Here is a 24,138-nt window from a genome sequence, read left to right as displayed (position 1 = left end):
CTTTTGACCTTGCCCCCACATCGGAACCTCATTAACGTGAACGTGGATGGTGTACCGGTTACGGCTCTGATTGACACTGGCGCGCACGTATTTGTGATGAATGCTCAGCTTCGGAATCGTCTCAAGAAAGTCCTCACTCCTTCCCCTTCGCTTGTGGTCCAAGTCGCCGATTGTGGAACACCAGCCGTTATTGGCATGAGTCCGGCTCGCGTGAGTGTCGCCGGACATGATACTTGACTTTGACTTGACTTGACTTTCTGTCTGCACATTCCGCTTTTATAGACTGTTCTGCTTGTGCTGTGCAACTCACTCTACCTGCTGCTATTGACACTTCCGATAGTGCTCGGATACGGCTATGTTGCACAGAGCATATTCGCCTCCCTCACCGTGCCGTTACCTACATAGGTGTCTCCCCCGTTCCACCTGTACCAGACGGTGACTACATCGTATCTCCTAATCCGGATGTGCTGCTCTCGCATAACGTCGCTTTTCTTCACACCGTCATTATCATTTCGAACAACACGTCCTGCCTTCCGCTTGTGAACTTTGGACTTTGTACACAAGTACTCCCGCGCGCAATATCCCTGGCGCAAATAAGGCCAGCCAGAGACTACCACATTTTGGCTTTAACTTGTGACAGCTCTTCGTGTTCAACTCTTGCTTCGCCCCCTGTCCCTTCAGACTTGAATGCCCTAACAAAAATTATTGCTCCCGACCTGCCGCCCCAGCGTGCTCAAGAACTACGTTGCCTTCTTGCCTCATACTGGGACATATTCGACCTTGGAGAGCGCCGTCTAGGACAAACATGTGTCGTGAAACATCGAATAAACACCGGGGATGCGAGCCCGATCCATTGGCGACCCTACCGCGCCTCACCTACTGAGCGACATAACATCCAACATGAAGTTGACAAGATGCTTACTCGAGGCATCATCGAACCTTCTTGCAGCCCATGGGCATCCCTGTTGTACTAGTTACAAAGTACAACAGTTGGCGATTTTGCGTCGATTATCGACGCCTCAACAAAGTAACAAAGAAATGCGTCTATCTGCTACCACGCATTGACGATGCCTTGGATTGCCTGCATGGAGCACAATATTTTTCGTCCATCGACCTTCGCTCCGGCTACTGGCAAATTACCGTCGATGACATGGACAGCGAGAAGACCGCTTTTATTACTCGCGATGGCCTGTATGAGTTCAAAGTGATGCCTTTCGGATTATGTCGTACCCCGGCCACATTTGAACGAATGATGGACGCCCTCCTACATGGTTTCAAGTGGACCATCTGCCTCTGTTACCTGCATGACATGATCGTTTTTTCTCAGACTTTTGCGACTCACCTCGAACGCCTATCGACGATACTATCTGTTTTCCATCAAGCGGGGCTACAACTAAATTCGTCCAAGTGCCACTTCGGTCGTCGTGAAATTTATGTGCTCGGGCATCTCGACGATTGTACTGGTGTCCGCCCTTATACGGGCGTATAGGCCCGTATCAAATACGGGCCGTGAAAGACTTTCCCGTGCCAACATGTGCCAAGGATGTTCGCAGCTTCTTGGGCCTTTGCTCCTACTTCCGTCGGTTTATCCGAAATTTTGCGAACGTTGCGCGCCCACTCAATCAGCTTCTCAAGAAAGACGCTGCATTCATTTAGGGCCCTGAGGAAGCTGGTGCTTTCACCGAGCTAACACGGCTGCTTACGTCCCCGCCCATTCTCGCTCACTTTGATGCGTCAGCTTCAACAGAAGTCCGTACCGCTGCCAGTGACCACGGTACTGGAGCTATCTTGGCACAGAAACAACAAGGGCGAGAACATGTTATTGCCTAAGCCAGCCGCCTTCTTTTCTCTGCCGACCCGCCGCGGTTGCTCAGTGGCTATGGTGCTGGGCTGCTGAGCACGAGGTCGCGGGATCGAATCCCGGCCACGGCGGCCGCATTTCGATGGAGGCGAAATGCGAAAACACCCGTGTACTTAGATTTAGGTGCACGTTAAAGAACCCCAGGTGGTCGAAATTTCCGGAGTCCTCCACTACGGCGTGCCTCATAATCAGAAAGTGGTTTTGGCACGTAAAACCCCATATATTATTATTATTATTCTTTTCTCTGCCGAGCGCAAGTATTCTATCACCGAACGCGAATGTCTGGCTCTCGTTTGGACAGTGGGTAAATTCCGCCCCTATTTGTACGGCCGCCAATTCACAGTCATCACTGATCATCACGCACTGTGTTGGCTTTCGTCCCTCAAAGATCCTTCAGGGCGCGTTGGCCACTGGGCTCTGCGCCTTCAACAATACAACTATTCAGTTGTATACAAGACCGGACGGTTACATCAAGATGCGGACTGCTTGTCGCGCCATCCTTTCGACCCTCCTGACGTTTCGGCGGCCGGCATACCTGTCACCGTTCTCCCTGTGGCTGCTTTTCGCGATATTGGAGCCGAACAACGTCGGGACGCCTCCTTGCAACACCTTATTCAACGGCTCACTTCAACGACGCCCGATACTTCCCTTGGCATGTTTAAACTTCGAGATGGTATATTGTACTGCTCTAACAAGCGCCCGGACGGCCCTGACCGACTTTTCATTGTGCCTGAGCATCTGCGTCATACTGTTCTCGCCCAGCTTCATGATGTACCGACTGCCGGTCACCTTGGCGTGTCACGGACTTATGAACGCATTCGTCGGCGCTTCTTTTCGCCTGATCTATACCGTGACGTCTGCCGTTATGCCGCGGCGTGGGACCTTTGTCAACGACGGAAAAAGCCGACCACACTCCCTGCTGGTCGCCTTCAACCACTTGACGTACGATCAGAACCATTCTTCCATCTAGGTGTTGATATTTTAGGCCCTTTTCCTACGTCTGCTTCGAGAAACAAGTGGATTGCTGTAGCAACAGACTACGCCACCCGATATGCAATCACACGGGCTCTTCCGACAAACTGGGCAACCGATGTCGCCAACTTCCTCCTACAAAACGTCATCCTTCACTACGGCACCCCTCGACAACCCCTCACCGACCGAGGTCGCTACTTTCTCTCTAAAGTTGTGATTGACATTCTACGCTCGTGCGCGACTAAACACAAACTTGCTACTGCTTACCATCCACAAACGAACGCTCTCACCGAGCGCCTTAACCGCACCCTTACTGACATGCTGTCCATGTATGTCTGCGCTGACCATTGCGACTGGGACGTTGCGCCGCCGTGCGTTACTTTCGCCTATAATTCGTCTCACCATGATACCGCAGGCTTCTCTCCGCTCTTCCTATTGTTTGTCCGCGACCCTACGCTACCTTTCGACACCGTTGTGCCTGCTAGTCTGAAATACACATCCGAGTACGCCCGTGAAGCCATACTCAAAGCACAAGAAGCACGCCAATCACCGGCGCTTATATCACGCCCGCCATCGTGACGTCCATTACACACCGGGCGCCCTGGTTTTCCTTTGGTCGCCTTCGCGACGCGTTGGCCTCTCGGAGAAGTTACTTTCACACAACTCTGGCCATTACCGTGTCTTGCGTCAAGTAACTGGCGTCACGTACGAAATGGCCCCTCTTGAGCCAACCGTGGATTCAGCATCGCTCCGACATGGTCCACGTCGCGCGTCATAAGTTGTATCCCTCGGCCGTCCCCTAACCAGCACCGAGCCGATGCTTCAGCCGCCGGGGGTCATGTGATACACTGACAAAGATGTTTCCATCTGGTGGGAAGAAGATGACGCTCTGGACTTCGCGCGCTGTCTGACATCTTGTCAGCTGCTACAATTATTGTAAATATCCTGGAAATATACGTCCGACTGGGATTATCCCCTCAAAAAAAAAATATATATATATATATATATATAATATGCGGCAAGTTGTTTTTTATCCACTTTTATTTGCATTAATTTATCTTTACTCTATTTCATTTATTAAGCACCATTAATTTTCCCTATGTTGTCCTTGGTGTCAGTGTCAGCAACGCTAACTGGAAGTAGCTTTTTCATCTCGTCTTGGCCCCTATGAACTAGAACAGTGCCAGAAGACTGAAGAAAGTCGCGAAAAATGCTATGGAAAAGCCTTGTTCGCCTTTGTGGTTCGCGCTTTAGCGCTATTCAGTAGGTCATGCTTTTTCTCTAACTCATCTAACATTCAGGAATTTAGTTAATCAGTGTAGATTCGTTCATTGACGCTTCCAAGGAAGCGATTTCCGTATACTAAAGACAATCAGTGCGGATAACGTCATATTATTAAAATACATTATTAAGAAAATTTGAAAAAGGAAAGTAAACTCAGGCTATGTGCACTCTGGAGTCATTTCTTTTTGTTAAATTGAAGATGTTTCCACTAACCCCCCCTATCTCACTTCTTTTGCATAATCTTCAAGTTCACTCTGGAAATCCCGGAATTCCCTGATTCCGTTACACTAGAATTCTCTTATAGTTTGTGCAAGTCTTTCTTTAAGCCAGCCGTTAAACACGCAATATTTGGTACGTATTGACCTAATTCCACAAGTTAATATCGCCACGAGTGCTTCAATCAAAAGATCATCGGGTATGATGCAAATGGTACTACTGCATCTCTTTCTATTCCGATAAGGAGTTTTGGGCGCAAAAAAGACACGGACTACGAATAGACACGAAGAAGCGCACACTCGCCAAGGCCGAAGCCAGACGTTAGCCATATTCGGTGGGAATGTCCGGGCCTTGAAGTACCGCTACGAAGACACAAGCCTGGACATGTCCACTTTCTTAACGATTGGATGTGCCCGCCCACGCGCATGGACGCCCGAGCTGTTATCGGCTCCCTCTGAGAGTTCGTGACAGTTGCGTGCCTTCCGGGCAGGCATTAATCATTTTTTTCCACGCAGGCCTGCGTGCCTCACTCACTCAGTCACTCACACGCCAATGAATTCATTCTTGGACGCTGCACTATATATAAGCTTTACATGCGCGTGATAATGCAATCAACGTCTTAAAAACAAATTGACAACGAATTTTCGAACCCGATTATTTATAAAACAAACTCCGTTGAGTAAAGCAACAATGAACGTAGCCTAGTGCATCTCGCACCAAATTTTCTCATAAAGGAGGCCCCTGCCAGTTCATTTGCCACGGTAACCTTATTTCTAAGATACTTGTGCTCACCAGTTGTTATTCCCACGGGCAAGCTGTGCAGTGATACGGCAAGTTGTTAGAATGGGGCTGGCTCACACTGAGGCACCATTGCTTTTGATCTTCTCTGCAGGAGCCAGCTAAACTTACACGACATTGTGCTCCCCTGCTTTAGGTGGCGCCCAACAAAGGACACGAGTGATTATACATATGCCCCTTCAGATTGTAGTCATCGCAGGGAAGAATCTAGCCGACGATCATACGCTTAGAAAGACGCGCGCACGCACGCACACACGCACGCACTAACGCACACACACACACACACACACACACACACACACACACACACACACACACACACACACACACACACACACACACACACACACACACACACACACACACACACACACACATATATATATATATATATATATATAGGTCCTTTTACAGCCACGTTGCACCACATGTATATTTTGCACTTTTTAGCGAATATTTTAGGCCACTATGCACCCGTGTTTCATTACTCCCCGCAATTAACACCCATATATCATTGAGAAGCACGGATCATCGACTTGGCGCTCTTTGGCCACACCTGGCCCTTGCGTTAATAAACTCTACAAATCAATCAATCAATATGCATATATATTATAAGCAGCCAACAAACAATGACACCAAGGACAACATAGGGGAAATTACTTGTACTTACTAAGTTAATTAAAGAAATAATCAATTCATGGAAATGAAATCGGATGAAAAAACAACTTGCCGCGGGGGATGGGAACGAGCCCGCTTTTTTTGCATTACGCTTGCGATGCTCTACCAATATACCATATATATATATATATATATATATATATATATATATATCATTATCATCATCAGCCTAGTTACGCCCACTTCTCCAACTACCCCGGTCATGTACTAATTGTGTCCATGTTGTCCCTGCAAACGTCTTAATGTCATCCGCCCACCTAACTTTCTGCCGCCCCCTACTACGCTTCCCTTCCCTTGGAATCCAGTCCGTAACCCTTAATGACCATCGGTTATCTTCCCTCCTCATTACATGTCCGGCCCATGCCCATTTCCTTTTCTTGATTTCAACTAAGATGTCATTTACCCGCGTTTGTTCCCTCACCCAATCTGCTCTTTTCTTATCCCTTAACGTTACACCTATCATTCTTCTTTCCATAGCTCGTTGCGTCGTCCTCAATTTCAGCAGAACCCTTTTCTTAAGCCTCCAGGTTTCTGCCCCGTAGCTGAGTACTGGTAAGACACAGCTGTTATACACTTTCCTCTTGAGGGATAGTGGCAACCTGCTGTTCATGATTTGAGAATGCCTGCCAAACGCACCCCAGCCCATTCTTATTCTTCTGGTTATTTCAGTCTCATGATCCGGATCCGTGGTCACTAGTTGTCCTAAGTAGATGTATTCCCTTACCACTTCCAGTGCCGCGCTACCTATCGCAAACTGCTGTTCTCTACCGAGACTGTTAAACATTACTTTAGTTTTCTGTAGATTAATTTTCAGACCCACCCTTCTGCTTTGCCTCTCCAGGTCAGTGAGCATGCATTGCAATTGGTCTCCTGAGTTGCTAAGCAAGGCAATATCATCAGCGAATCGCAAGTTGCTAAGGTATTCTCCATCAACTTTTAGCCCCAATTCTTCCCACTTCAGGTCTCTGAATACCTCCTGTAAACATGCTGTGAATAGCATTGGAGATATCGTATCTCCCTGTCTGACGCCTTTCTTTATTGGGATTTTGTTGCTTTCTTTGTAGAGGATTACGGTGGCTGTGGAACCGCTATAGATATCTTCCAGTATCCTTACATATGGCTCATCTACACCCTGATTCTGTAGTGCCTTCATGACTGCTGAGGTTTCGACTGAATCAAATGCTTTTTCGTAATCAATGAAGGCTATATATAAGGGTTGGTTATATTCCGCACATTTCTCTATCACCTGATTGATAGTGTGAATATGGTCTATTGTTGAGTAGCCTTTACGGAATCCTGCCTGGTCCTCTGGTTGACAGAAGTCTAAGGTATTCCTGATTTTATTTGCGATTACCTTAGTAAATACTTTGTAGGCAAGGGACAGTAAGCTGATCGGTCTATAATTTTTCAAGTCTTTGGCGTCCCCTTTCTTATGGATTAGGATTATGTTAGCGTTCTTCCAAGATTCCGGTACGTTCGAGGTCATGAGGCATTGTGTATATAAGGCGGCCAATCTTTCTAGGACAGTGTTCCCACCATCCTTCAACAAATCTCCTGTTACCTGATCCTCCCCAGCTGCCTTCCCCCTTTGCATAGCTCCCAAGGCGTTCTTTACCTCTTCCGGTGTTACTTGTGGGATTTCAAGTTCTTCTAGACTATTCTCTCTCACCTTATCGTCGTGGGTGTTACTGGTACTGTATAAATCTCTATAAAACTCTTCAGCCACTTGCACTATCTCATCCATATTAGTAACGATATTGCCGGCTTTGTCTCTTAACGCACACATCTGATTCTTGCCTATTCCTAGTTTCTTCTTTACTGCTTTTAGGCTTCCTCCGTTCCTGAGAGCCTGTTCAATTCTATCCATATTATAGTTCCTTATGTCCGCTGTCTTACACTTGTTGATTAACTTAGGAAGTTCTGCCAGTTCTATTCTAGCTGTAGGGTTAGAGGCTTTCATACATTGGCGTTTCTTGATCAGATCTTTCGTCTCCTGCGATAGCTTACTGGTTTCCTGTTTAACGGCGTTGCCAACGACTTCTATTGCGCACTCCTTAATGATGCCCATAATATTGTCGTTCATTGCTTCAACACTATGGTCCTCTTCCAGGGTTAAAGCCGAATACCTGCTCTGTAGCTTGATCCGGAATTCCTCTAGTTTCGCTTTCCCTCTTACCGCTAACTCATTGATTGGCTTCTTATGTACCAGTTTCTTCCGTTCCCTCCTCAAGTCAAGGCTAATTCGAGTTCTTACCATCCTATGGTCACTGCAGCGCACCTTGCCGAGCACGTCTACATCTTGTATGAAGCCAGGGTTCGCGCAGAGTATGAAGTCGATTTCATTTCTAGTCTCACCATTCGGGCTCCTCCACGTCCACTTTCGGCTAACCCGCTTACGGAAAAAGATATTCATTATCCGCATATTATTCTGTTCTGCAAACTCTAGTAATAACTCTCCTCTGCTATTCCTAGAGCCTATGCCATATTCCCCCACTGATTTGTCTCCGGCCTGCTTCTTGCCTACCCTGGCATTGAAATCGCCCATCAGTATACTGTATTTTGTTTTGACTTTACCCATCGCCGACTCCACGTCTTCATAGAAGCTTTCGACTTCCTGGTCATCATGACTAGATGTAGGGGCGTAGACCTGTACAACCTTCATTTTGTACCTCTTATTAAGTTTCACAACAAGACATGCCACCCTCTCGTTAATGCTATAGAATTTCTGTATGTTACCAGCTATGTTCTTATTAATCAGGAATCCGACTCCTAGTTCTCGTCTCTCTGCTAAGCCGCGGTAGCACAGGACGTGCCCGCTTTTTAGCACTCTATATGCTTCTTTTGGCCTCCTAACTTCACTGAGCCCTATTATATCCCATTTACTGCCCTCTAATTCCTCCAATAGCACTGCTAGACTCGCCTCAGTAGATAACGTTCTAGCGTTAAACGGTGCCAGGTTCATATTCCCATGGCGGCCTGTCTATATATATATATATATATATATATATATATATATATATATATAATATGTGTGTGTGTGTATGTATGTATGTATATAGGGGTTTTCTTCAAAGGTCAGCACGCAGGACCCGACGTAACATACGCAGGAAAGAGACGACTAAGTTTTTGGAAGACTTCTTTACTTAACGTTTTCGGCTGGTGGACCAGCCTTCGTCAGGTGGACCAGCCATCTGACGAAGGCTGGTTGGTCCGCCAGCCGAAAACGTTCAGTAAAGAAGTCTTCCAAAAACTTAGTCGTCTCTTTCCTGCGTATATATATATATATATATATATATATATATATATATATATATATATATATATATATATATATATGACCCGCCGTGGTTGCTCAGTGGCTATGGTGTTGGGCTGCTGAGCACGAGGTCGCGGGATTGAATCCCGGCCACGGCGGCCGCATTTCGATGGGGGCGAAATGCGAAAACACCCGTGTACTTAGATTTAGGTGCACGTTAAAGAACCCCAGGTGGTCGAAATTTCCGGAGTCCTCCACTACGGCGTGCCTCATAATCAGAAAATGGTTTTGGCACGTAAAACCCCATAATTTAGTATTATTTATATATATATAGGGGGTTTCTTCAAAGTTAAGCATACATATATTTACGCACACACACACACACACACACATATATATATATATGAGTGTGTGTGTGTGTGTGTGTGTGTGTGTGAGCAATGAGCCACTACAGCAGCCATTGCTGCATTTATCTGGTGCATAACGCTTCATCAAAAAATCAAGAAAAGGAAGAAAAGCACATGGCACCACCATATTCCATAGAAATCAACGTTTCCTGTGGAAGGCCGCCGCTGTGAAGCTCTCTCTTTTGCAAGCTGCTGTGGCCGCTCATGCTGCCGCCGCCGCCTGATAACACAGCCCACTCCACAACACAGCGAAAAAATGCGCAGATACTCTTGCACAGGATATAGCTGTAATATGTCCTTGAAATTCACAAAGCAGTCATGCAACCCTTAACTGTTGTGGCTCAATAGAGAGCACAATAGCTGTACTGCGAGCCAGAAGGACATCTTCCCTTGAACAGATTCCAGACTTGCCACACTACGTGCACTTATTGCTATCGCAATCCTATTATGATAACAAAATATCACTGTTTTATTGTTGTGACGCCGCAGTTTTAGGACAATAGCCACGGTAACCTGTTCACGTCACTGCGTCTGGCTAAGTGAGCTAATCCTACCAGAACCTTCAAACAATAATATCGGATCCATGTGGCCATTCACAGCTAGAAGTACCAGGTGTGGACAAATACATCGGCTTCGCTTGCTTTATTTTCTCTGCTGGACGTCTGCAGTTAGGCGAATCCCCTATTATGAATGTATTACTTTTTTCGCTCTCAGGTACATCACTTACTGCCATCTTGTCCTTTTGGGCAAGTCTTTGCTAATATAAAGTCCAAAGTTATTGCTGAGGAAGCCACGCATTCAAGAGGTCGCAGACGCGGACGCCAACATTTGCAGCTACTATTTTACAGAACAGATATGCTGCTCATTCCTGCGCTATTTGACGCAGATATCCGCGATATTACAACGACAGCTGATGTGACTAAATTGTTGTATTTACTCGTTGATCGGCTTCGCCTAAGCACAATTTATTGGCGTGGCTGAGGAGCGTCACAGAGAATGGCGTCTGCTAGATACCTGGCTCTCTGGATTCAGTTACAGCGCTCACAGTTCCAGCACATAAACCTTTTTGCGCTCCCAGTCACCTCTACACGGGCGCCGCGTGTCGTACAGCGAAACACCATAAACACCGATGCACCGTGGAGGGCCTCCCTTCTGAGATCCTTCAGAAATATGCGCAGTTCGCTCTTGTGGAACTGCGAAATGACGGATGGCAACACAGAATACACGCTGGTTTATTCATTCAGAAAACAACAAACATAAAATGTTTTACAGCAGAGTGTGGCAGCTGCGCTGCGGCGATCCACGACACGCGCAGCAAATCTTTTTTCAGTGGTGCGTACGGCGTGCTGCGGCTTTCCCTTGGCACGCAGCCTGCCTGTAGCAGCTGCTGCTGGTATTAGGGCTGCGCGCAGGCATGGAAGCTGTACCAACCTCGACGAAGCGTTGACGAGGCTCCAGCAAATTAAGCTCTGCGTGCAGCTGTGACGATAGCGCATCGCTCCACTTTTCTTTCATATTCAATCTCATTTATTTATTATTCAATATTTTAATTGACCAAACATTGATTGGCACACCTTTTCATTGGATTCTGCTCACAGTATTGATAACACAATCTTTGATACTGTATTCACGTTTGACTTACTGCAAATGGTAAATGATCTCACGAGCGTACAGGGATCCGTAGGCTCAATTCGACTTATTTTTTGTAAGTGGCGCCATCCGAAATGCGATAACCTTTGAAGTCACAAACGGGATTGCTGATCACAAAGCTGTGCTGTTGAACCCGTCAAATGTCTACCCTGGTCTCAAAAACAGTGTTCATTTGTTTCTCGATTTTTCTCGTGCTGATGATGAATCTATTCTGGATATGCTTGCATTCTACTTCGATGACTTCAGAAACAACACTTGCAATATAAATGACTTATGGCTTTCCTTTAGGGGAATTGTCTCTGAATGTACCCACCTTTCGTTCCCAAAATTGCAAAATCTTCTGTGCACCGCAACCCATGGATTCCTCGTGAGACGTTACGCTTACAGCGAAGGCTTAAAAGGTTAAAAGCGAAATCAAGAACAAATGTAACCTTAAAATCTATTGTAGAAGGCACTTCATACCAACTAAAACAGAAAATAATTTGCGACAAAGAAAAATATTACGGAACAATCCTGCCTTCGTTTTTAAAACGTCTCCCGAGAGATTATGGCGCCAAATCACACCTAAATCTTCCTCCACCAGTGGGTTCATGATAGACGGCAAATGTGTAAGTGATGAGACTGTTGTGTGTTCTGCTTTTAATAATTTCTTCCAGTCAGTATTTACCAAAGATAATGGTTGCCTTCCCAACTTCTCTATATCGCTTCCTGTTATATCTGGCGTTCTTATTTCTGAGAGCGGCGTTTTTAATTTGCTATTGAACGTTGATACTAAAAAGTCACCAGGACCAGATAATATACCAAACGCGTTTTTAAAGCGTTATGCGGAATGGTGTGATAAGTACCTGTATGTCGCATTCACCAGATCTTTACGCGATGGTTCCCTACTGGATGACTGGAGGACGGCTGAAATCAAACGTTTACATAAATCCGGAAAAAAACACACATAAAGACTTACCGACCAGTCTCTCTTACATCTACATCATGCAAAATTTTAGAGCATATAATTCATAAACATATATTAGGTTTCTTAGAAGAGCACAAGGTACTTACAGATGTCCAACATGGTTTCAGACATATGTTTTCTACATGTACTCAATTTATTTATTTTTTTATTTATTTCAAAGTACCTTACAGGCCCCAAGGGGAGCATTGAGTAAGGGGGGCGTCATTGAACAAATGACAAGTGAAAACAGATATATGAGCGCTAAAAATGTGAGAGCTAAAAATTTTTATGATGACCACGTTCTTGCAAAACAGTGTAACAAATAAAAATGCTAAATAAATACAAAGAGTTATCGGGAAAGGAATGAAAAGTACAAATAACGGTAACATAAAAAGCGATGTAACACTCGCGTAAAATAACGTACATAGCGCGAGCACATAAAGCAAACAAAATTGAAACAACAATAACAACAACAAAAAGAAAGTCATGACCCATATGTGACACGTATTATATAACATGACATATGTAGAGATGAATATATTTGTTATGATGAAGAATATAGGTTCAGTAGCTGTCTGAATTGATCATTGCTCATTTGAGCGACAGTGCTGTTGGGAAGCGAATTCTATAACCTAATCGCTCGTGGTAGAGCCGAGAAGTTAAATGCGTTTGCGTTGCTATGAATGCGAGTGAGGCTTAAATCATTATAAAGTCGTCGTCATGTGCAAGACGCACGTTCCAGTGGCAAGTTTGATGGCTTCATTTGGTGAACATATCTATGGAGCAAGGACAGGAGTGCTATGTCACGTCGGCTACTCAGTGATTGAAGGGAAAGGTCGAGTTTTATTTGAGTAATGCTGGACTGGTAGCTGTAATTTCGGGAAATAAATCGACTAGCTCGGTTTTGGATGGCTTCTAACATGCGGATTAAGTATTCATGGTAGGGAGACCATATAGGAGACGCGAACTCAAGCTGAGTGCATACAAATGATACGAATGCTAATTTACAGATGTTAGATGGACAATTACGCAAGTTGCGACGAATATACCCAAGAGATTTGGAAGCGTTTGCGCATATGGTTGCAATCTGAAAGGCGCAGGAAAGGCTCAGTGTAAGATTTCATCATCATCATCATCATCATTTATTATCCCTTAAGGGCCCTATTGGGCATTACATAAGGGGGGGGTTAACAAGAGAAGTATTCACGTGGTCATATAATTATAAAGCGAAATAAAAAGACAGACAGGCAAAGTAACGTTATACATTGTTATGGAACCTTGGTTGAAGGCAAAGACGCAAAGAACACGCAAGCAGTTGAGCTCCGCATATGTTTGCAATTGAATAAAAAGGTGGCAATACAATTCAATATAAAATTCAATTCAATACAATATTCAATTCAATACAAAAATGCAATTCAATACACATATATATACACACAAGTCAAAGCAGAAAACGTGACATATATGTTATGTCCCATCTTAAGGAAGAGCCACAAAGTGAAATACGCGTTGGATATATGAAAAAAAGCTGGAAATGTTTACCGATTATGAGATTATTTGGCAAAGTGAGCCGATATTAGCTGCCTGAATTTTGAGTTGTCACGTTCATTGACTAATGGTTCTGGAATCGAGTTCCATTCTTCAATCGCCAATGGTAAGAAAGACTTATTAAATGTGTTTGTCGAACCAGTTATGCGTTGTATACGCATAGAATTGAAAAGACGTCGTGATGACCGTATGGGTGGCACTAAAAGGGTGGTTCTCAGGTCAGGGCGATTATAGTATAGATTTTGAAACAGGCATAGCCGTGAAATCTTCCTTCGATGAGATAACGATTCAAGATTAATGGATGATTTAATGGCACTAATGCTAACCCGTCTATTATATTCGGAAACGATGAAACGAGCAGCCCGATTCTGAATGCTTTCAAGTGATTCGATTAGATATTGCTGGTGAGGACTCCATATTGAGCTGGCATATTCAAGTTTCGGCCTAACGTACGCCTCATAGGCGAGTTTTCTGATATAACTGGGGGATAAAGAAAGGGCACGCTTAAGAGGAAGCTTTAGCTCGGGCCCAACTCCGACGCGGCCTATTCAAATACATGTAAAAACGCAAAAACGTTTTTCTGAGATAACCCCTGGACCGATTTTAATGAAATTTGTTGCATTTGAGAGAGAAAGTTAAATTCTAGTGACTGTCGGAAGCGGAATTTTGATTTAGGGCTTGAATTTTGTTAAAAGGATTTTCAAAAATTCAGACGTTTGATAAAAATAGAAGCACGAAGTTTACAAGCTAATAGCTCTGCATCAAGAACAGATATCGCGATTCTGTAAACGGCATCCATTAGACCATTCAAAGCGGACAAATTTGATATGTCAGTTTACATCTTACGTGAGTTTGTTACGTTGTTTACGAGGGTTCTGCAAAAGCTGTAATTACGTATTAATAAATTTTTTGAGATTCATGTATAAGATGTCAAATTTGTCCGCTTTAGATGTGCTATTAATTACAATTCACAGAATTGCGATATCACCAATTCTTGCTGAGTTACAGAGTTGTAAACTTGATAGTTTTGTTTTCTGAAAATTTGCGATTTTTGCCAATTTTTAATAAAAAATTGACGACCTAAATCGAAAATTCGAAACCAACAGTCACTAGATTTTAAGTTTTTCTTTTAAATGCAACAAACCGCGTCAAATTTGGTGCTGTGGTTGCCGAGAAAAACGAATTCTCCTTTTACATGTATTTAGATAGGAGCACCCGAGCTAAAGCTTCCTCTTAATGAAACCAAGTGTTTTGGATGTCTCTGCCACTAATTTCGTGATGTGTTCAGACCAGTTGAGTTTGTCAGTGATAACAACACCTAAGTATCGGTACGATTCAACACGTGATATGGCAGTGGAGTTTAACGAGTATGAAAAGTTAAAGGTGGAAAGCTTTCGAGATATTTGCATGCTCTTGCATTTGGATATGTTTAGATTCATCAGCCAGGTGGTGCACCAAGTTTCTATTATATCAAGGTCTTTCTGGAGGAGTCTCTGGTCAGAGGTGGTAGTTATGCGACGATAAAGAACGCAATCGTCAGCAAAAAGGCGAATTGTGGAGGAGATATTTGTAGGAAGGTCGTTGATAAAGACTAAAAATAAGAGTGGTCCAAGGACAGAGCCTTGCGGAACGCCTGAAATGACTTTGGAGGTTTTGGAGCGGTGGTTACCGATAACAGTAAACTGGGTGCGGTCTGAGAGGAAGCAAGAAATCCATGACAATATTAAGGGATCCAGAGAGAGAGAGGAGAGTTTAGCCATAAGACGTTGATGTGGAACCCGGTCAAAGGCCTTAGAGAAATCCAGGTAGATGATATCAGTTTGAAAAGATGAATCTAAGTTCAGGTGAAGGTCGGTAGTAAACTCGAAAAGCTGGGTATCGCACGAAAATCCAGAGCGGAATCCATGTTGTTCGGTAAAAAGGAAGGAGTTCCTGTCCAGGTGAGAGGAGACTTGCGAGTATACGATATGTTCGAGCATTTTACAAGCAATACATGTTAATGAAATTGGTCGATAGTTTGATGGATCAGAGCGGTCACCAGCCTTGAAAACCGGGACAACCTTACTTAATGTCCAGTCATTTGGAATTGCTGAACTTGAAAGTGATTGACTGAAAATTATTTGTAATATCTGGCATGAAATATCTCTTGTACCTTTTAGTATCTTGGTAGTTATGTCATCCGGCCCGGGAGCGCTTGATGGCTTCAAGTTATCAATGAGTTTAGCTATGCCTTCGACTGAAATGGAAATTGGAGGCATCTGGCTGAAATTATGACTGGGATAGCTGGGTACGTTTAGGACTGGTTCCCGAGTGAAAACTGAAGAAAAGTAAGTGTTCATGACATCTGCGCAGTCTTCTGCGGCGACGTGCGAGCCATCTTGGTCGTGCAACATTATATTTTGAGGCGAGTTTCGGTTTGGCAACAGGATGTTCCAGAACTTTTTAGGGTTATTCCGAATAATGTTATGCAAGTCTTTATGGAAAAATTTCTTTTTGGAATGCCTCAAAAGATTTGTATAACCCCGGAGGCATTCAAAGTACTTGTCCCATTTTGAAGCAGAGGCAGAATTTTTGGCAGCTCGGAAAAGTCGTTTTTTTTTTCTTAACAACCGTCGAAGGCCGTTAGAAAACCAGTGCTTATCAGCATCTCCGCGAATACAGATCAGCGGGACATATGTTTCCATGAGCGAAAGTATTTTTTGCTTGTAGAGTAACCAGTTACTATTAACGGTTCGGTTGTGAGCAGTTTTACTAAAGTGAGAAAGAAACGCCTCCAGTTCAAGGTTAATTTGCGCATAGTCGGCTTTGTTATAGTCACGAATATATTTTAAAGATGGCTTGCGGGTGGGAATGGGAATAGCCAAATCAAAAAATAGTAGTTTGTGGTCACTAAGGCCACTACTAGCACACGAGAGAGACTGACATAACTCAGGCTTTGAGACAAATACTAGATCAAGGATGTTGGTACCACGGGTTGGGATTCTAACAGACTGGAACAGGTTAAAGGTGAGAATTAAGTCAATAAATTGCTTCGACTGACGAGAAGATGCTGATAACAGTTCCCAGTCTATATCCGGATAATTAAAGTCTCCGCATAGCACCAAGTTCGCTCGCGGAAAGCGGGTTTGGAGGTGGAAAAGGACAGAATACAGCTCATCAACAAAAGAGCAATCTAAATCTGGCGGACGGTAGCAGGCGATAAGCAAGATGTTACCAAATTTAAGGGACAGGTTAATACATAGTAGTTCAAGGCTGCATTGGACGGGTACCAAGTGTGAGACTACCGTTGATTTAACGAGAATCAGGACACCACCTCCTCTTCGGCCAGCTCTGTCAAGTCTGTAGACACTAAACGTTCTACTAGCCTCGAGCAGCTCACTGTCCTGAATGTCTGCGGTAAGCCACGACTCGGTAAAGACCGCAATATCCGAGCAATTATCATCAAGAAGCGCTTCCACAGCTTCCTTCTTTGGTAAGTAGCTGCGAACGTTCGTGAACATGACAGCCATTTTACGATAAGATGGAGTGACGTGTGAGCTTTGCGAAGGCTGAGCTAGCTGTTTATATGGAACCTTGGAAGCGGGTGGTGATCGCTATGACGAAAGTTCGATTACGCGATCCGTATTGGCGTCATATATGTATTGTTTTTTGTCGATCTCCAGTTTGTCGTACCGTATTTTGAACGTGGCGTCCCTTTCCTTACCAAAAGAGTACAACTTTTTCCGGGCTAACCGAACATGCGCAGAATAGTCCTCACGAACAGAAAATTTTGATTTCTTCAGCTTCGGCCCTGCTGTCAGAATTTTTGACTTCACCTTAAAATGTGCCAGTTTGACAATGATTGGGCGGTTTTTTGATTCTTGGAAGCGGCCCATTCGATGCGCACGTTCTATATCATCAGCATTTATCGACACACCAAGATGCTCCGAGCAGAAAGCGATTACATGCTCCTCTGATTGCTCCCAGGTTTCACCGGCCGCATCTGTGATACCAAAGAAGATCAAGTTCGACCTGCGCAAACGATTTTCTGCGTCATCGCACTTCTCTGTGAGGTTTTTAATCTCGGAGGAAAGCCTAGTAACTTCATCGTTCCAGCCTGGTTCTGAAATTTTTCCGCCTGCTTGACCTGTGTGTACTATATTTTCTAAAGCATCAACCCTCAGGGAAAGAGTGCTGACGTGATTTTCGATGCTAGTCTGAGCACTACGTATGTTTGAAAGCTCAGTGAGTACAGTGTTTTGTGATTGTTCAAGACGCGATATCGCCTCAGCGATTGATTCTAGGGTCACGGGTCCTGGGTTTAGTTCAACGTCGCCGGAGAGGACAAGCAAGAGGTGAACAACATAAGCATTGATGCAGTGTAAGCAACTTTGGTACATCAATTTGCGGCAAGAATCGATATACTCAAGTGGGCACGACACCGCAAATAAAAAGGGATTGCTTGTACGGGTGCAACAAGCATGCGGTAAATAACTAACCTGCACAGAGAGCGGTGTTGGCATGACCGTGTTTGATGCGGTGACGTGCCCCAAGTCGAGCCGGTGCAGACGTGGATTAAGTAGGCATTCCGTTGCAGCCGGTTGCCAGATGAAAGGCTCATTCCAGGCGGGAAAAAGCGGGAAAGCGCTAGCTTCTGCGACGTCCTGAATCAGAGGCGGGATGTGGAGTGGCTTGACAGGGCGGTGTTGATCGGGTATCAGCAAGCCAGCGAAGCAAAACGGCAATGTCGAGACGGTCCATATCAGGACAGCCTGCACAGAGAGCGGTGTTGGCATGACCGTGTTTGATGCGGTGACGTGCCCCAAGTCGAGCCGGTGCAGACGTGGATTAAGTAGGCATTCCGTTGCAGCCGGTTGCCAGATGAAAGGCTCATTCCAGGCGGGAAAAAGCGGGAAAGCGCTAGCTTCTGCGACGTCCTGAATCAGAGGCGGGAGGTGGAGTGGCTTGATAGGGTGGTGTTGATCGGGTATCAGCAAGCCAGCGAAGCAAAACGGCAATGTCGAGACGGTCCATATCAGGACAGCCTGCACAGAGAGCGATGTTGGCATGACCGTGTTTGATGCGGTGACGTGCCCCTAGATACGCCTAGATATTTATATGCTGATGCCTCACATACTATATTTGTGTTTATGTAGTAGGAAAAGCTATGAATCGATGTTTTTCGCGTGAATATCATTAGCTGGCATCTAGATGAGTTAAGTTTCATTTGCCACTCTTCACACCATTTGGTAACGAGATGAAAGTCCTCTTGAAGAATGCGATGGTCATCAAGGCTGCGAATTGGTCGATATAATAGACAATTATCGGCGAAAACATGCATGCAGGATGAGATGTTACTGGGCAGATCATTGATGTAAATAAGAAAAAGCAAGGGTACACTACCCTGCGGTACACCGGAACTGACATATGCAAGGGGTGACGTAAAATTATTAACGACTGTAAATTGATGACGATTTGTTACGAAGTTACGAATCCAGGAGAGCGTATCGAAATTGAGAACGGATAACTTGGAAATTAAACGGCAGTGAGCCACATGGTCGAAGGCTTTGGATAAGTCGAGAAAAAAAGCAATCTGTTTGAAGATTACGGTCCATGTTAAAATGCAAGTCTGTAGTGAATTCTAGTAACTGCGTCTCACATGACAAGCCTTTCCTAAACCCATGTTGGTTAATAAAGAAAAATTATTTGATTCCAGATGATGATATATGTGATATGCAATGATATGTTCAAGTTAGTTTAGACTGTTGACGATCTCGCACAAGCGATTAATGAAGGGAAACAAACAGATATTGTGTTCATGGATTTTCGTAAAGCATTTGAAAGGTGTCACATAACAAATTAATCCATAAATTAGGGTATTATATAAAAAATGAACAGATACTTACTTGGATCAGAGCCTACCTTACTAACAGACACCAATTCGTCACCTTAAACAATACTTCTTCTAACAATGCAGAGGTTGCGTCTGGAGTGCCCCAGCGATCCGTTTTAGGACCACTTTTATTTATATTATTTATAAATAACATAGTCGCAGAACTTTCAGTTTTCGTGAAACTTTACGCAGATGACTGTATTTTGTATTAAAAGATATCTTCTGTTGATGATCAGGTGCGTTTAAATAATGACCTGGCAAAGGTCACTGCTTGGTGCGAACAATGGCAAATGTCTATTAATTTTGAAAAAAACGGTTTTTATGAGAATCACAAATAAGAAAAAACCTCTTGGATTTGCTTATAATGTTGACAACGTATCTCTATCACAGGTAAGGGAGTACGAATATTTGGGCCTATGGATAACCAATAAGCTTTCCTTGACGAAGCGCATAGATACTGTTATTGCAAATTCTTTGGGTAAACTGTTTTTCTTGAGGCGCTCACTGAAATCATCTACGTCTAGTGTTCGTTTACTGGCGTACAATTCCTACATTCGTCCCTTGCTGGAATATGCCGTAATTATTTGGGACCCATTCACTTTAACCAATATTTAAAAAAAAACTGGAACGTGTACAGCATAAGGTAGTTAGGTTTGTTTTTAATTCAAACGGCCGTGCGTCTGTTGGCCAGCTCACAAGACGCAGTGGATTACCTCCGGTGACTGTGCGCAACCGTATCTGTCGATTAAAGTTCCTTTTTCAACTTGTAAACGGCCATTATAAGGTTAACACTTCCAAGTTCTTTACTTATACTCCATCAGGTTATACTCCTCCTCTCTTAGTAGATCGCTTACAGGAGACGAAGGCATGCTTTATCAATAACCCCCATGGACGCACGGAATAACTGTTTCAAATATTATTTTTTTTCTAGGACAATAACAGACTGGAATAATCTTAATACTGATATTATTACCCAGAATTCCTTATCAATGTTTGAAAAATGCTTGCAAATGTTATGAATTTCTGTGCTTTTTTTTGCTTGTTTGTTATGTATTCTTCACCAATGTTTCAAAATGCCTGCATATCTGATGAATTTTGTATGTGTTTACATGCTTGCATATTTCTATGTCTACCCACCCTGCCATAATCCGATTTCAGATCGCAGTATCTATAAATAAATAAATAAAATAAATACATAGTGCAGACTACAGGTCCAATCAAGGTGTATCAGAATAGAACAGATCATACAATGTAAGCGAGAAAACAGTGGACAGTAATTTATGTAACTGTTCGCGGTAAGCATTTTCAGTCATGTATTGTAAGCGAGAAAAAAGAAAACCTGACTCTGTCTGTTCGTGCAAAGAACGTTGTTAGTAGGCACAATATCATGGTGTTGTCACGTATATCTGGTCTTTAAGGGTTACGGAAACGGTGATGGTTTAATTATTCTTTATTAACAGGTACCCTGAGGAACCACAACCTCAATGTTTTCTTCGTACTACGAGTAGGTTTCTCTTATGGTGCTGCATTAGTTGTTTGGCAGAATCTGACATCGAAAATGTTGTAAATATTGACCTCACAGCCTTCCTTCAGACTCCTTGTAATTTTTTGTTGCTTATCTTGGGCTAAGGGTCCAAAACGGTACATGTAAGTATGAATTCAGGTCTGATTATTGCGTGGCATCCCAGTGATTTAGCTTTAGTGGGGGCATATTTAAACTTATTCCTTAACAGGGTGAAAACCTTCATATTTAGAGCACTAATAAATGGGCACACAGAATGAAAAAGACAGGACAAGCGCCCGGCCCAGGCACGTACCCAGGATTTTTTTTCGGGGTGGGGGGGGGAGCCGACCCAAGGTAACTTTTCTGTGCAAAGGAGGGGGGGGTACCTTTACTAGTAGAAATGTGAATAACGCCCACCATTCGCCATAAAAACGCGCAGACCTACAAAAGAGAAATGAAATAAAGTGTATTTTAGAGGTACGCCTGCGCGATGCACCTCTCCTTTACTTGGCAAACAAAGAACCACGTCTAATGGACTCGCACAGGAAGACCACTGCCAAGGACAAGTAAAGAAGCGAAAGTGTAAAATAAAGATTACTTTAGTAGAATAGAACCTAAAAAAACAGCAGTTGGCAACAAAGGCACACGGACCGCGCGGAGTTGTGTTACTCCGCCAGCCAATCACAGAAGCAAACAAAACCGTCGTCAAGCAGCCTTTTCAAAATGGCGTCGTACTTGATACCTCCGGAGCGTCTGCTGTTCTTGAAGAGACTTTTCATCGGCGGAAGCAATGAGGTGTGCAACAGACATGGACAAAATGTAGGGAGTCTGAGCATTTCACTCTTCAAAAGTCTGCGGAGCAGTTCATTTCACTGCTGAACCCATTTTACTCATAAAACTTCACTGCCATCTGAAGTGAAACTTCACAACAAAGAGTTGTAGCGTAGCAAGCATGTTATTTCAGTTCAATAAAAAATTCGGCATTCGCCATTCCACTATAATAGGGGAGGGAAAAGGTATAAAACTACGCGCTAATAATTTTGTTTTTGTAGTTACCGCCTTATTTGGATAGCAGGAAAATTTGAAGTACGAAATATTTGCAGCCTTCCGGAGCAACAGTGGCTGGCGGTTATGAGGGCGTGGGCGGGGTTTCATTGCACAGTCAAGTTGTATCCGACTACAGTAGCGTTTTTTTAATTAGCTCTGGAAGAATTATACAGAAGTATATATTCGCGGAACAATCACAGTTCTTTTGGATCCCTCGTTTACTGCTCTAACCATTATGCAAAAAAGAGGCGAGGCGTGCAGACAGGTCCCAAGAGTAGAGAAGTGGACAACACGAACGCCGAATGCTCTAACCAGTTAAGTGCCACAACCGACTCGTATTGTTATTTGGGAAGTTACGTAACGATGCGTGGCCGCCAGTCGCGTATTGCGCCCACCGCGAAAGGTTAGAAAAACACCTACATAAGCACAGCAGAGAAGTGGCTACGTTAGGCGGCTCGAATGATAACTGTAGAAGCGTCATTCAGAACACACGGAATTGTCCTTCACTTCCGGCGGCGTTTTCTCTACTTCCTTTTTAAATAAAAAGATGTTGATCCGTAAACATTTTCATAAACAACGGTTAAATTTGTTACTTTTCGCTCTTCCTTCCCGTTTGGCTGTTGCCTTGGCTCTCTCTCTTAGTAGATCGCTTAATTTCTGAAATCCTTGCGATTCTTTTTTCCAGTTGGCAATTTTGCACGAAAAGAGCTGCACAATTAAGGAAAAACCAGACGAGTTAACGGGCGAGTCACATTTCCTATGAGTTTAAGGGTTATTGCAGGGTTTGATGATGGACGCTGTCTCGCATTATTTTATTTTCCACCTTACCTAACCCATATCGCGGGAATATGGTTCCGAGTATCTGTCAGCGTCGCGGCGAGCCGTCACTCGAGGAAATAATGAAACAAAAAGAAAACTTAAACCCAATTGGCACTTTCTCTGGCCGAAACTCGTTCCACGTGCATACAGACTAGCTGACCACGAACTGAATCCCTTTCCTGGTCCCTGGATCAGTCTAAATGAAGAAGGTTGAACTAACGAAGCACTAACGATGCGTGTGACGGTTGAATAGACGGTGACAACTGAATGCATCTCGAGTTAATCGCGGGGGCACCGAATTGATGAGGAAACTGGCCTTCACATCCCAGGAGAGGCCGATAACTGCTGCCATCCAAAAGGAGTGAAAAAAGGCAGCAAAATGTTGACCGCCGAATAGCTGTCAAGTCTCAACATTGATTTGGTGGTGCTTTAGGAATGTGTGTGAGAAGTGGTGACGAGGGCGGCGAAGGGGTGGGAGTATGCGTCTTAACTTCGGGGGGGGGGGGGGCCGGGCCCCCCCGGGCCCCCCCGGGCCCCCCATTGGGTACGTGCCTGGCCCGGCCTGTCTGCATGTTTCATGCCAGTTTTCTAGCACTGGAGATATGTCAGCATACTCAAAAGGACTAGACCAGCCTTCTGCCTTAACCACTTGGGGCGATCCCTGTCGCAGGGTATTCAGTCGGTCTGGGTCCCGTGGTATGGACACTGGGCGCCGAGCTCGTGCCGTGCCGGGACAGCGGTGTCTTTCTGGGCACCGCTACGGCACTCAATTGGACATGTGCGCTGGGTGTCACGTGGATGTCGCACGCACTGGTCGAGACCCGCCACTTCTCTGCGCTAGCCACGTTCTTCGGCGTGACAACACTTGTGGGCACCCTGCTGACCAGCGTCTTTCTGCCTGAAACGCGGGGCCAAACTCTAGAGCAGATCCTCATCGGCCAGTTGTACGAGCCGCACGAGGAGCAGTTGTCAAGGCATTCCCAGTTGGGGAGGAAAATGTGACAAGTCTGCTGGTGCCGTGCCAACTAATAACGGAAGCTGAATTTTGAAACCACCTCTTCTGTATCTCGAAAACACATGTACACATATTGAAAGAATATATTTGTTCGATTATTGTACATTCATTTCCTTGTCATTCTTCATATGGCATGCTCACGTTCGAATTTCTTAATCGCAAGTTGTACTTTTCTTAGAGACATTGCTCGCTATGTTATATATGTATTAAAGAAACCACCGCTGTCGGGTTGTTGTCATTGTACATTATTTTAAGCTGACGATTT

At 44.3% G+C, this 24,138-nt stretch overlaps 1 protein-coding gene across 1 annotated transcript in view; it reads left to right on the top strand.

The window, feature by feature from the left end:
- The window catches only part of LOC140219903 (facilitated trehalose transporter Tret1-like), an 81,672-nt gene extending 57,812 nt beyond the window's left edge, over positions 1 to 23,860 (top strand). The window contains exon 5 of the mRNA XM_072290037.1: positions 23,529 to 23,860. Within this exon, the coding sequence (XP_072146138.1) occupies positions 23,529 to 23,860 (332 nt within the window). The remainder of the gene's footprint in view (positions 1 to 23,528) is intronic.
- Positions 23,861 to 24,138: the final 278 nt, after the last annotated feature.

The sequence above is a fragment of the Dermacentor andersoni genome, chromosome 1 (genome assembly GCF_023375885.2).
Source record: "Dermacentor andersoni chromosome 1, qqDerAnde1_hic_scaffold, whole genome shotgun sequence".
Lineage (NCBI taxonomy): Eukaryota > Metazoa > Arthropoda > Arachnida > Ixodida > Ixodidae > Dermacentor > Dermacentor andersoni.
The sequence above is the reverse complement of the archived record's forward strand: the minus strand, read 5'-3'. Positions and strand labels throughout refer to the sequence as shown.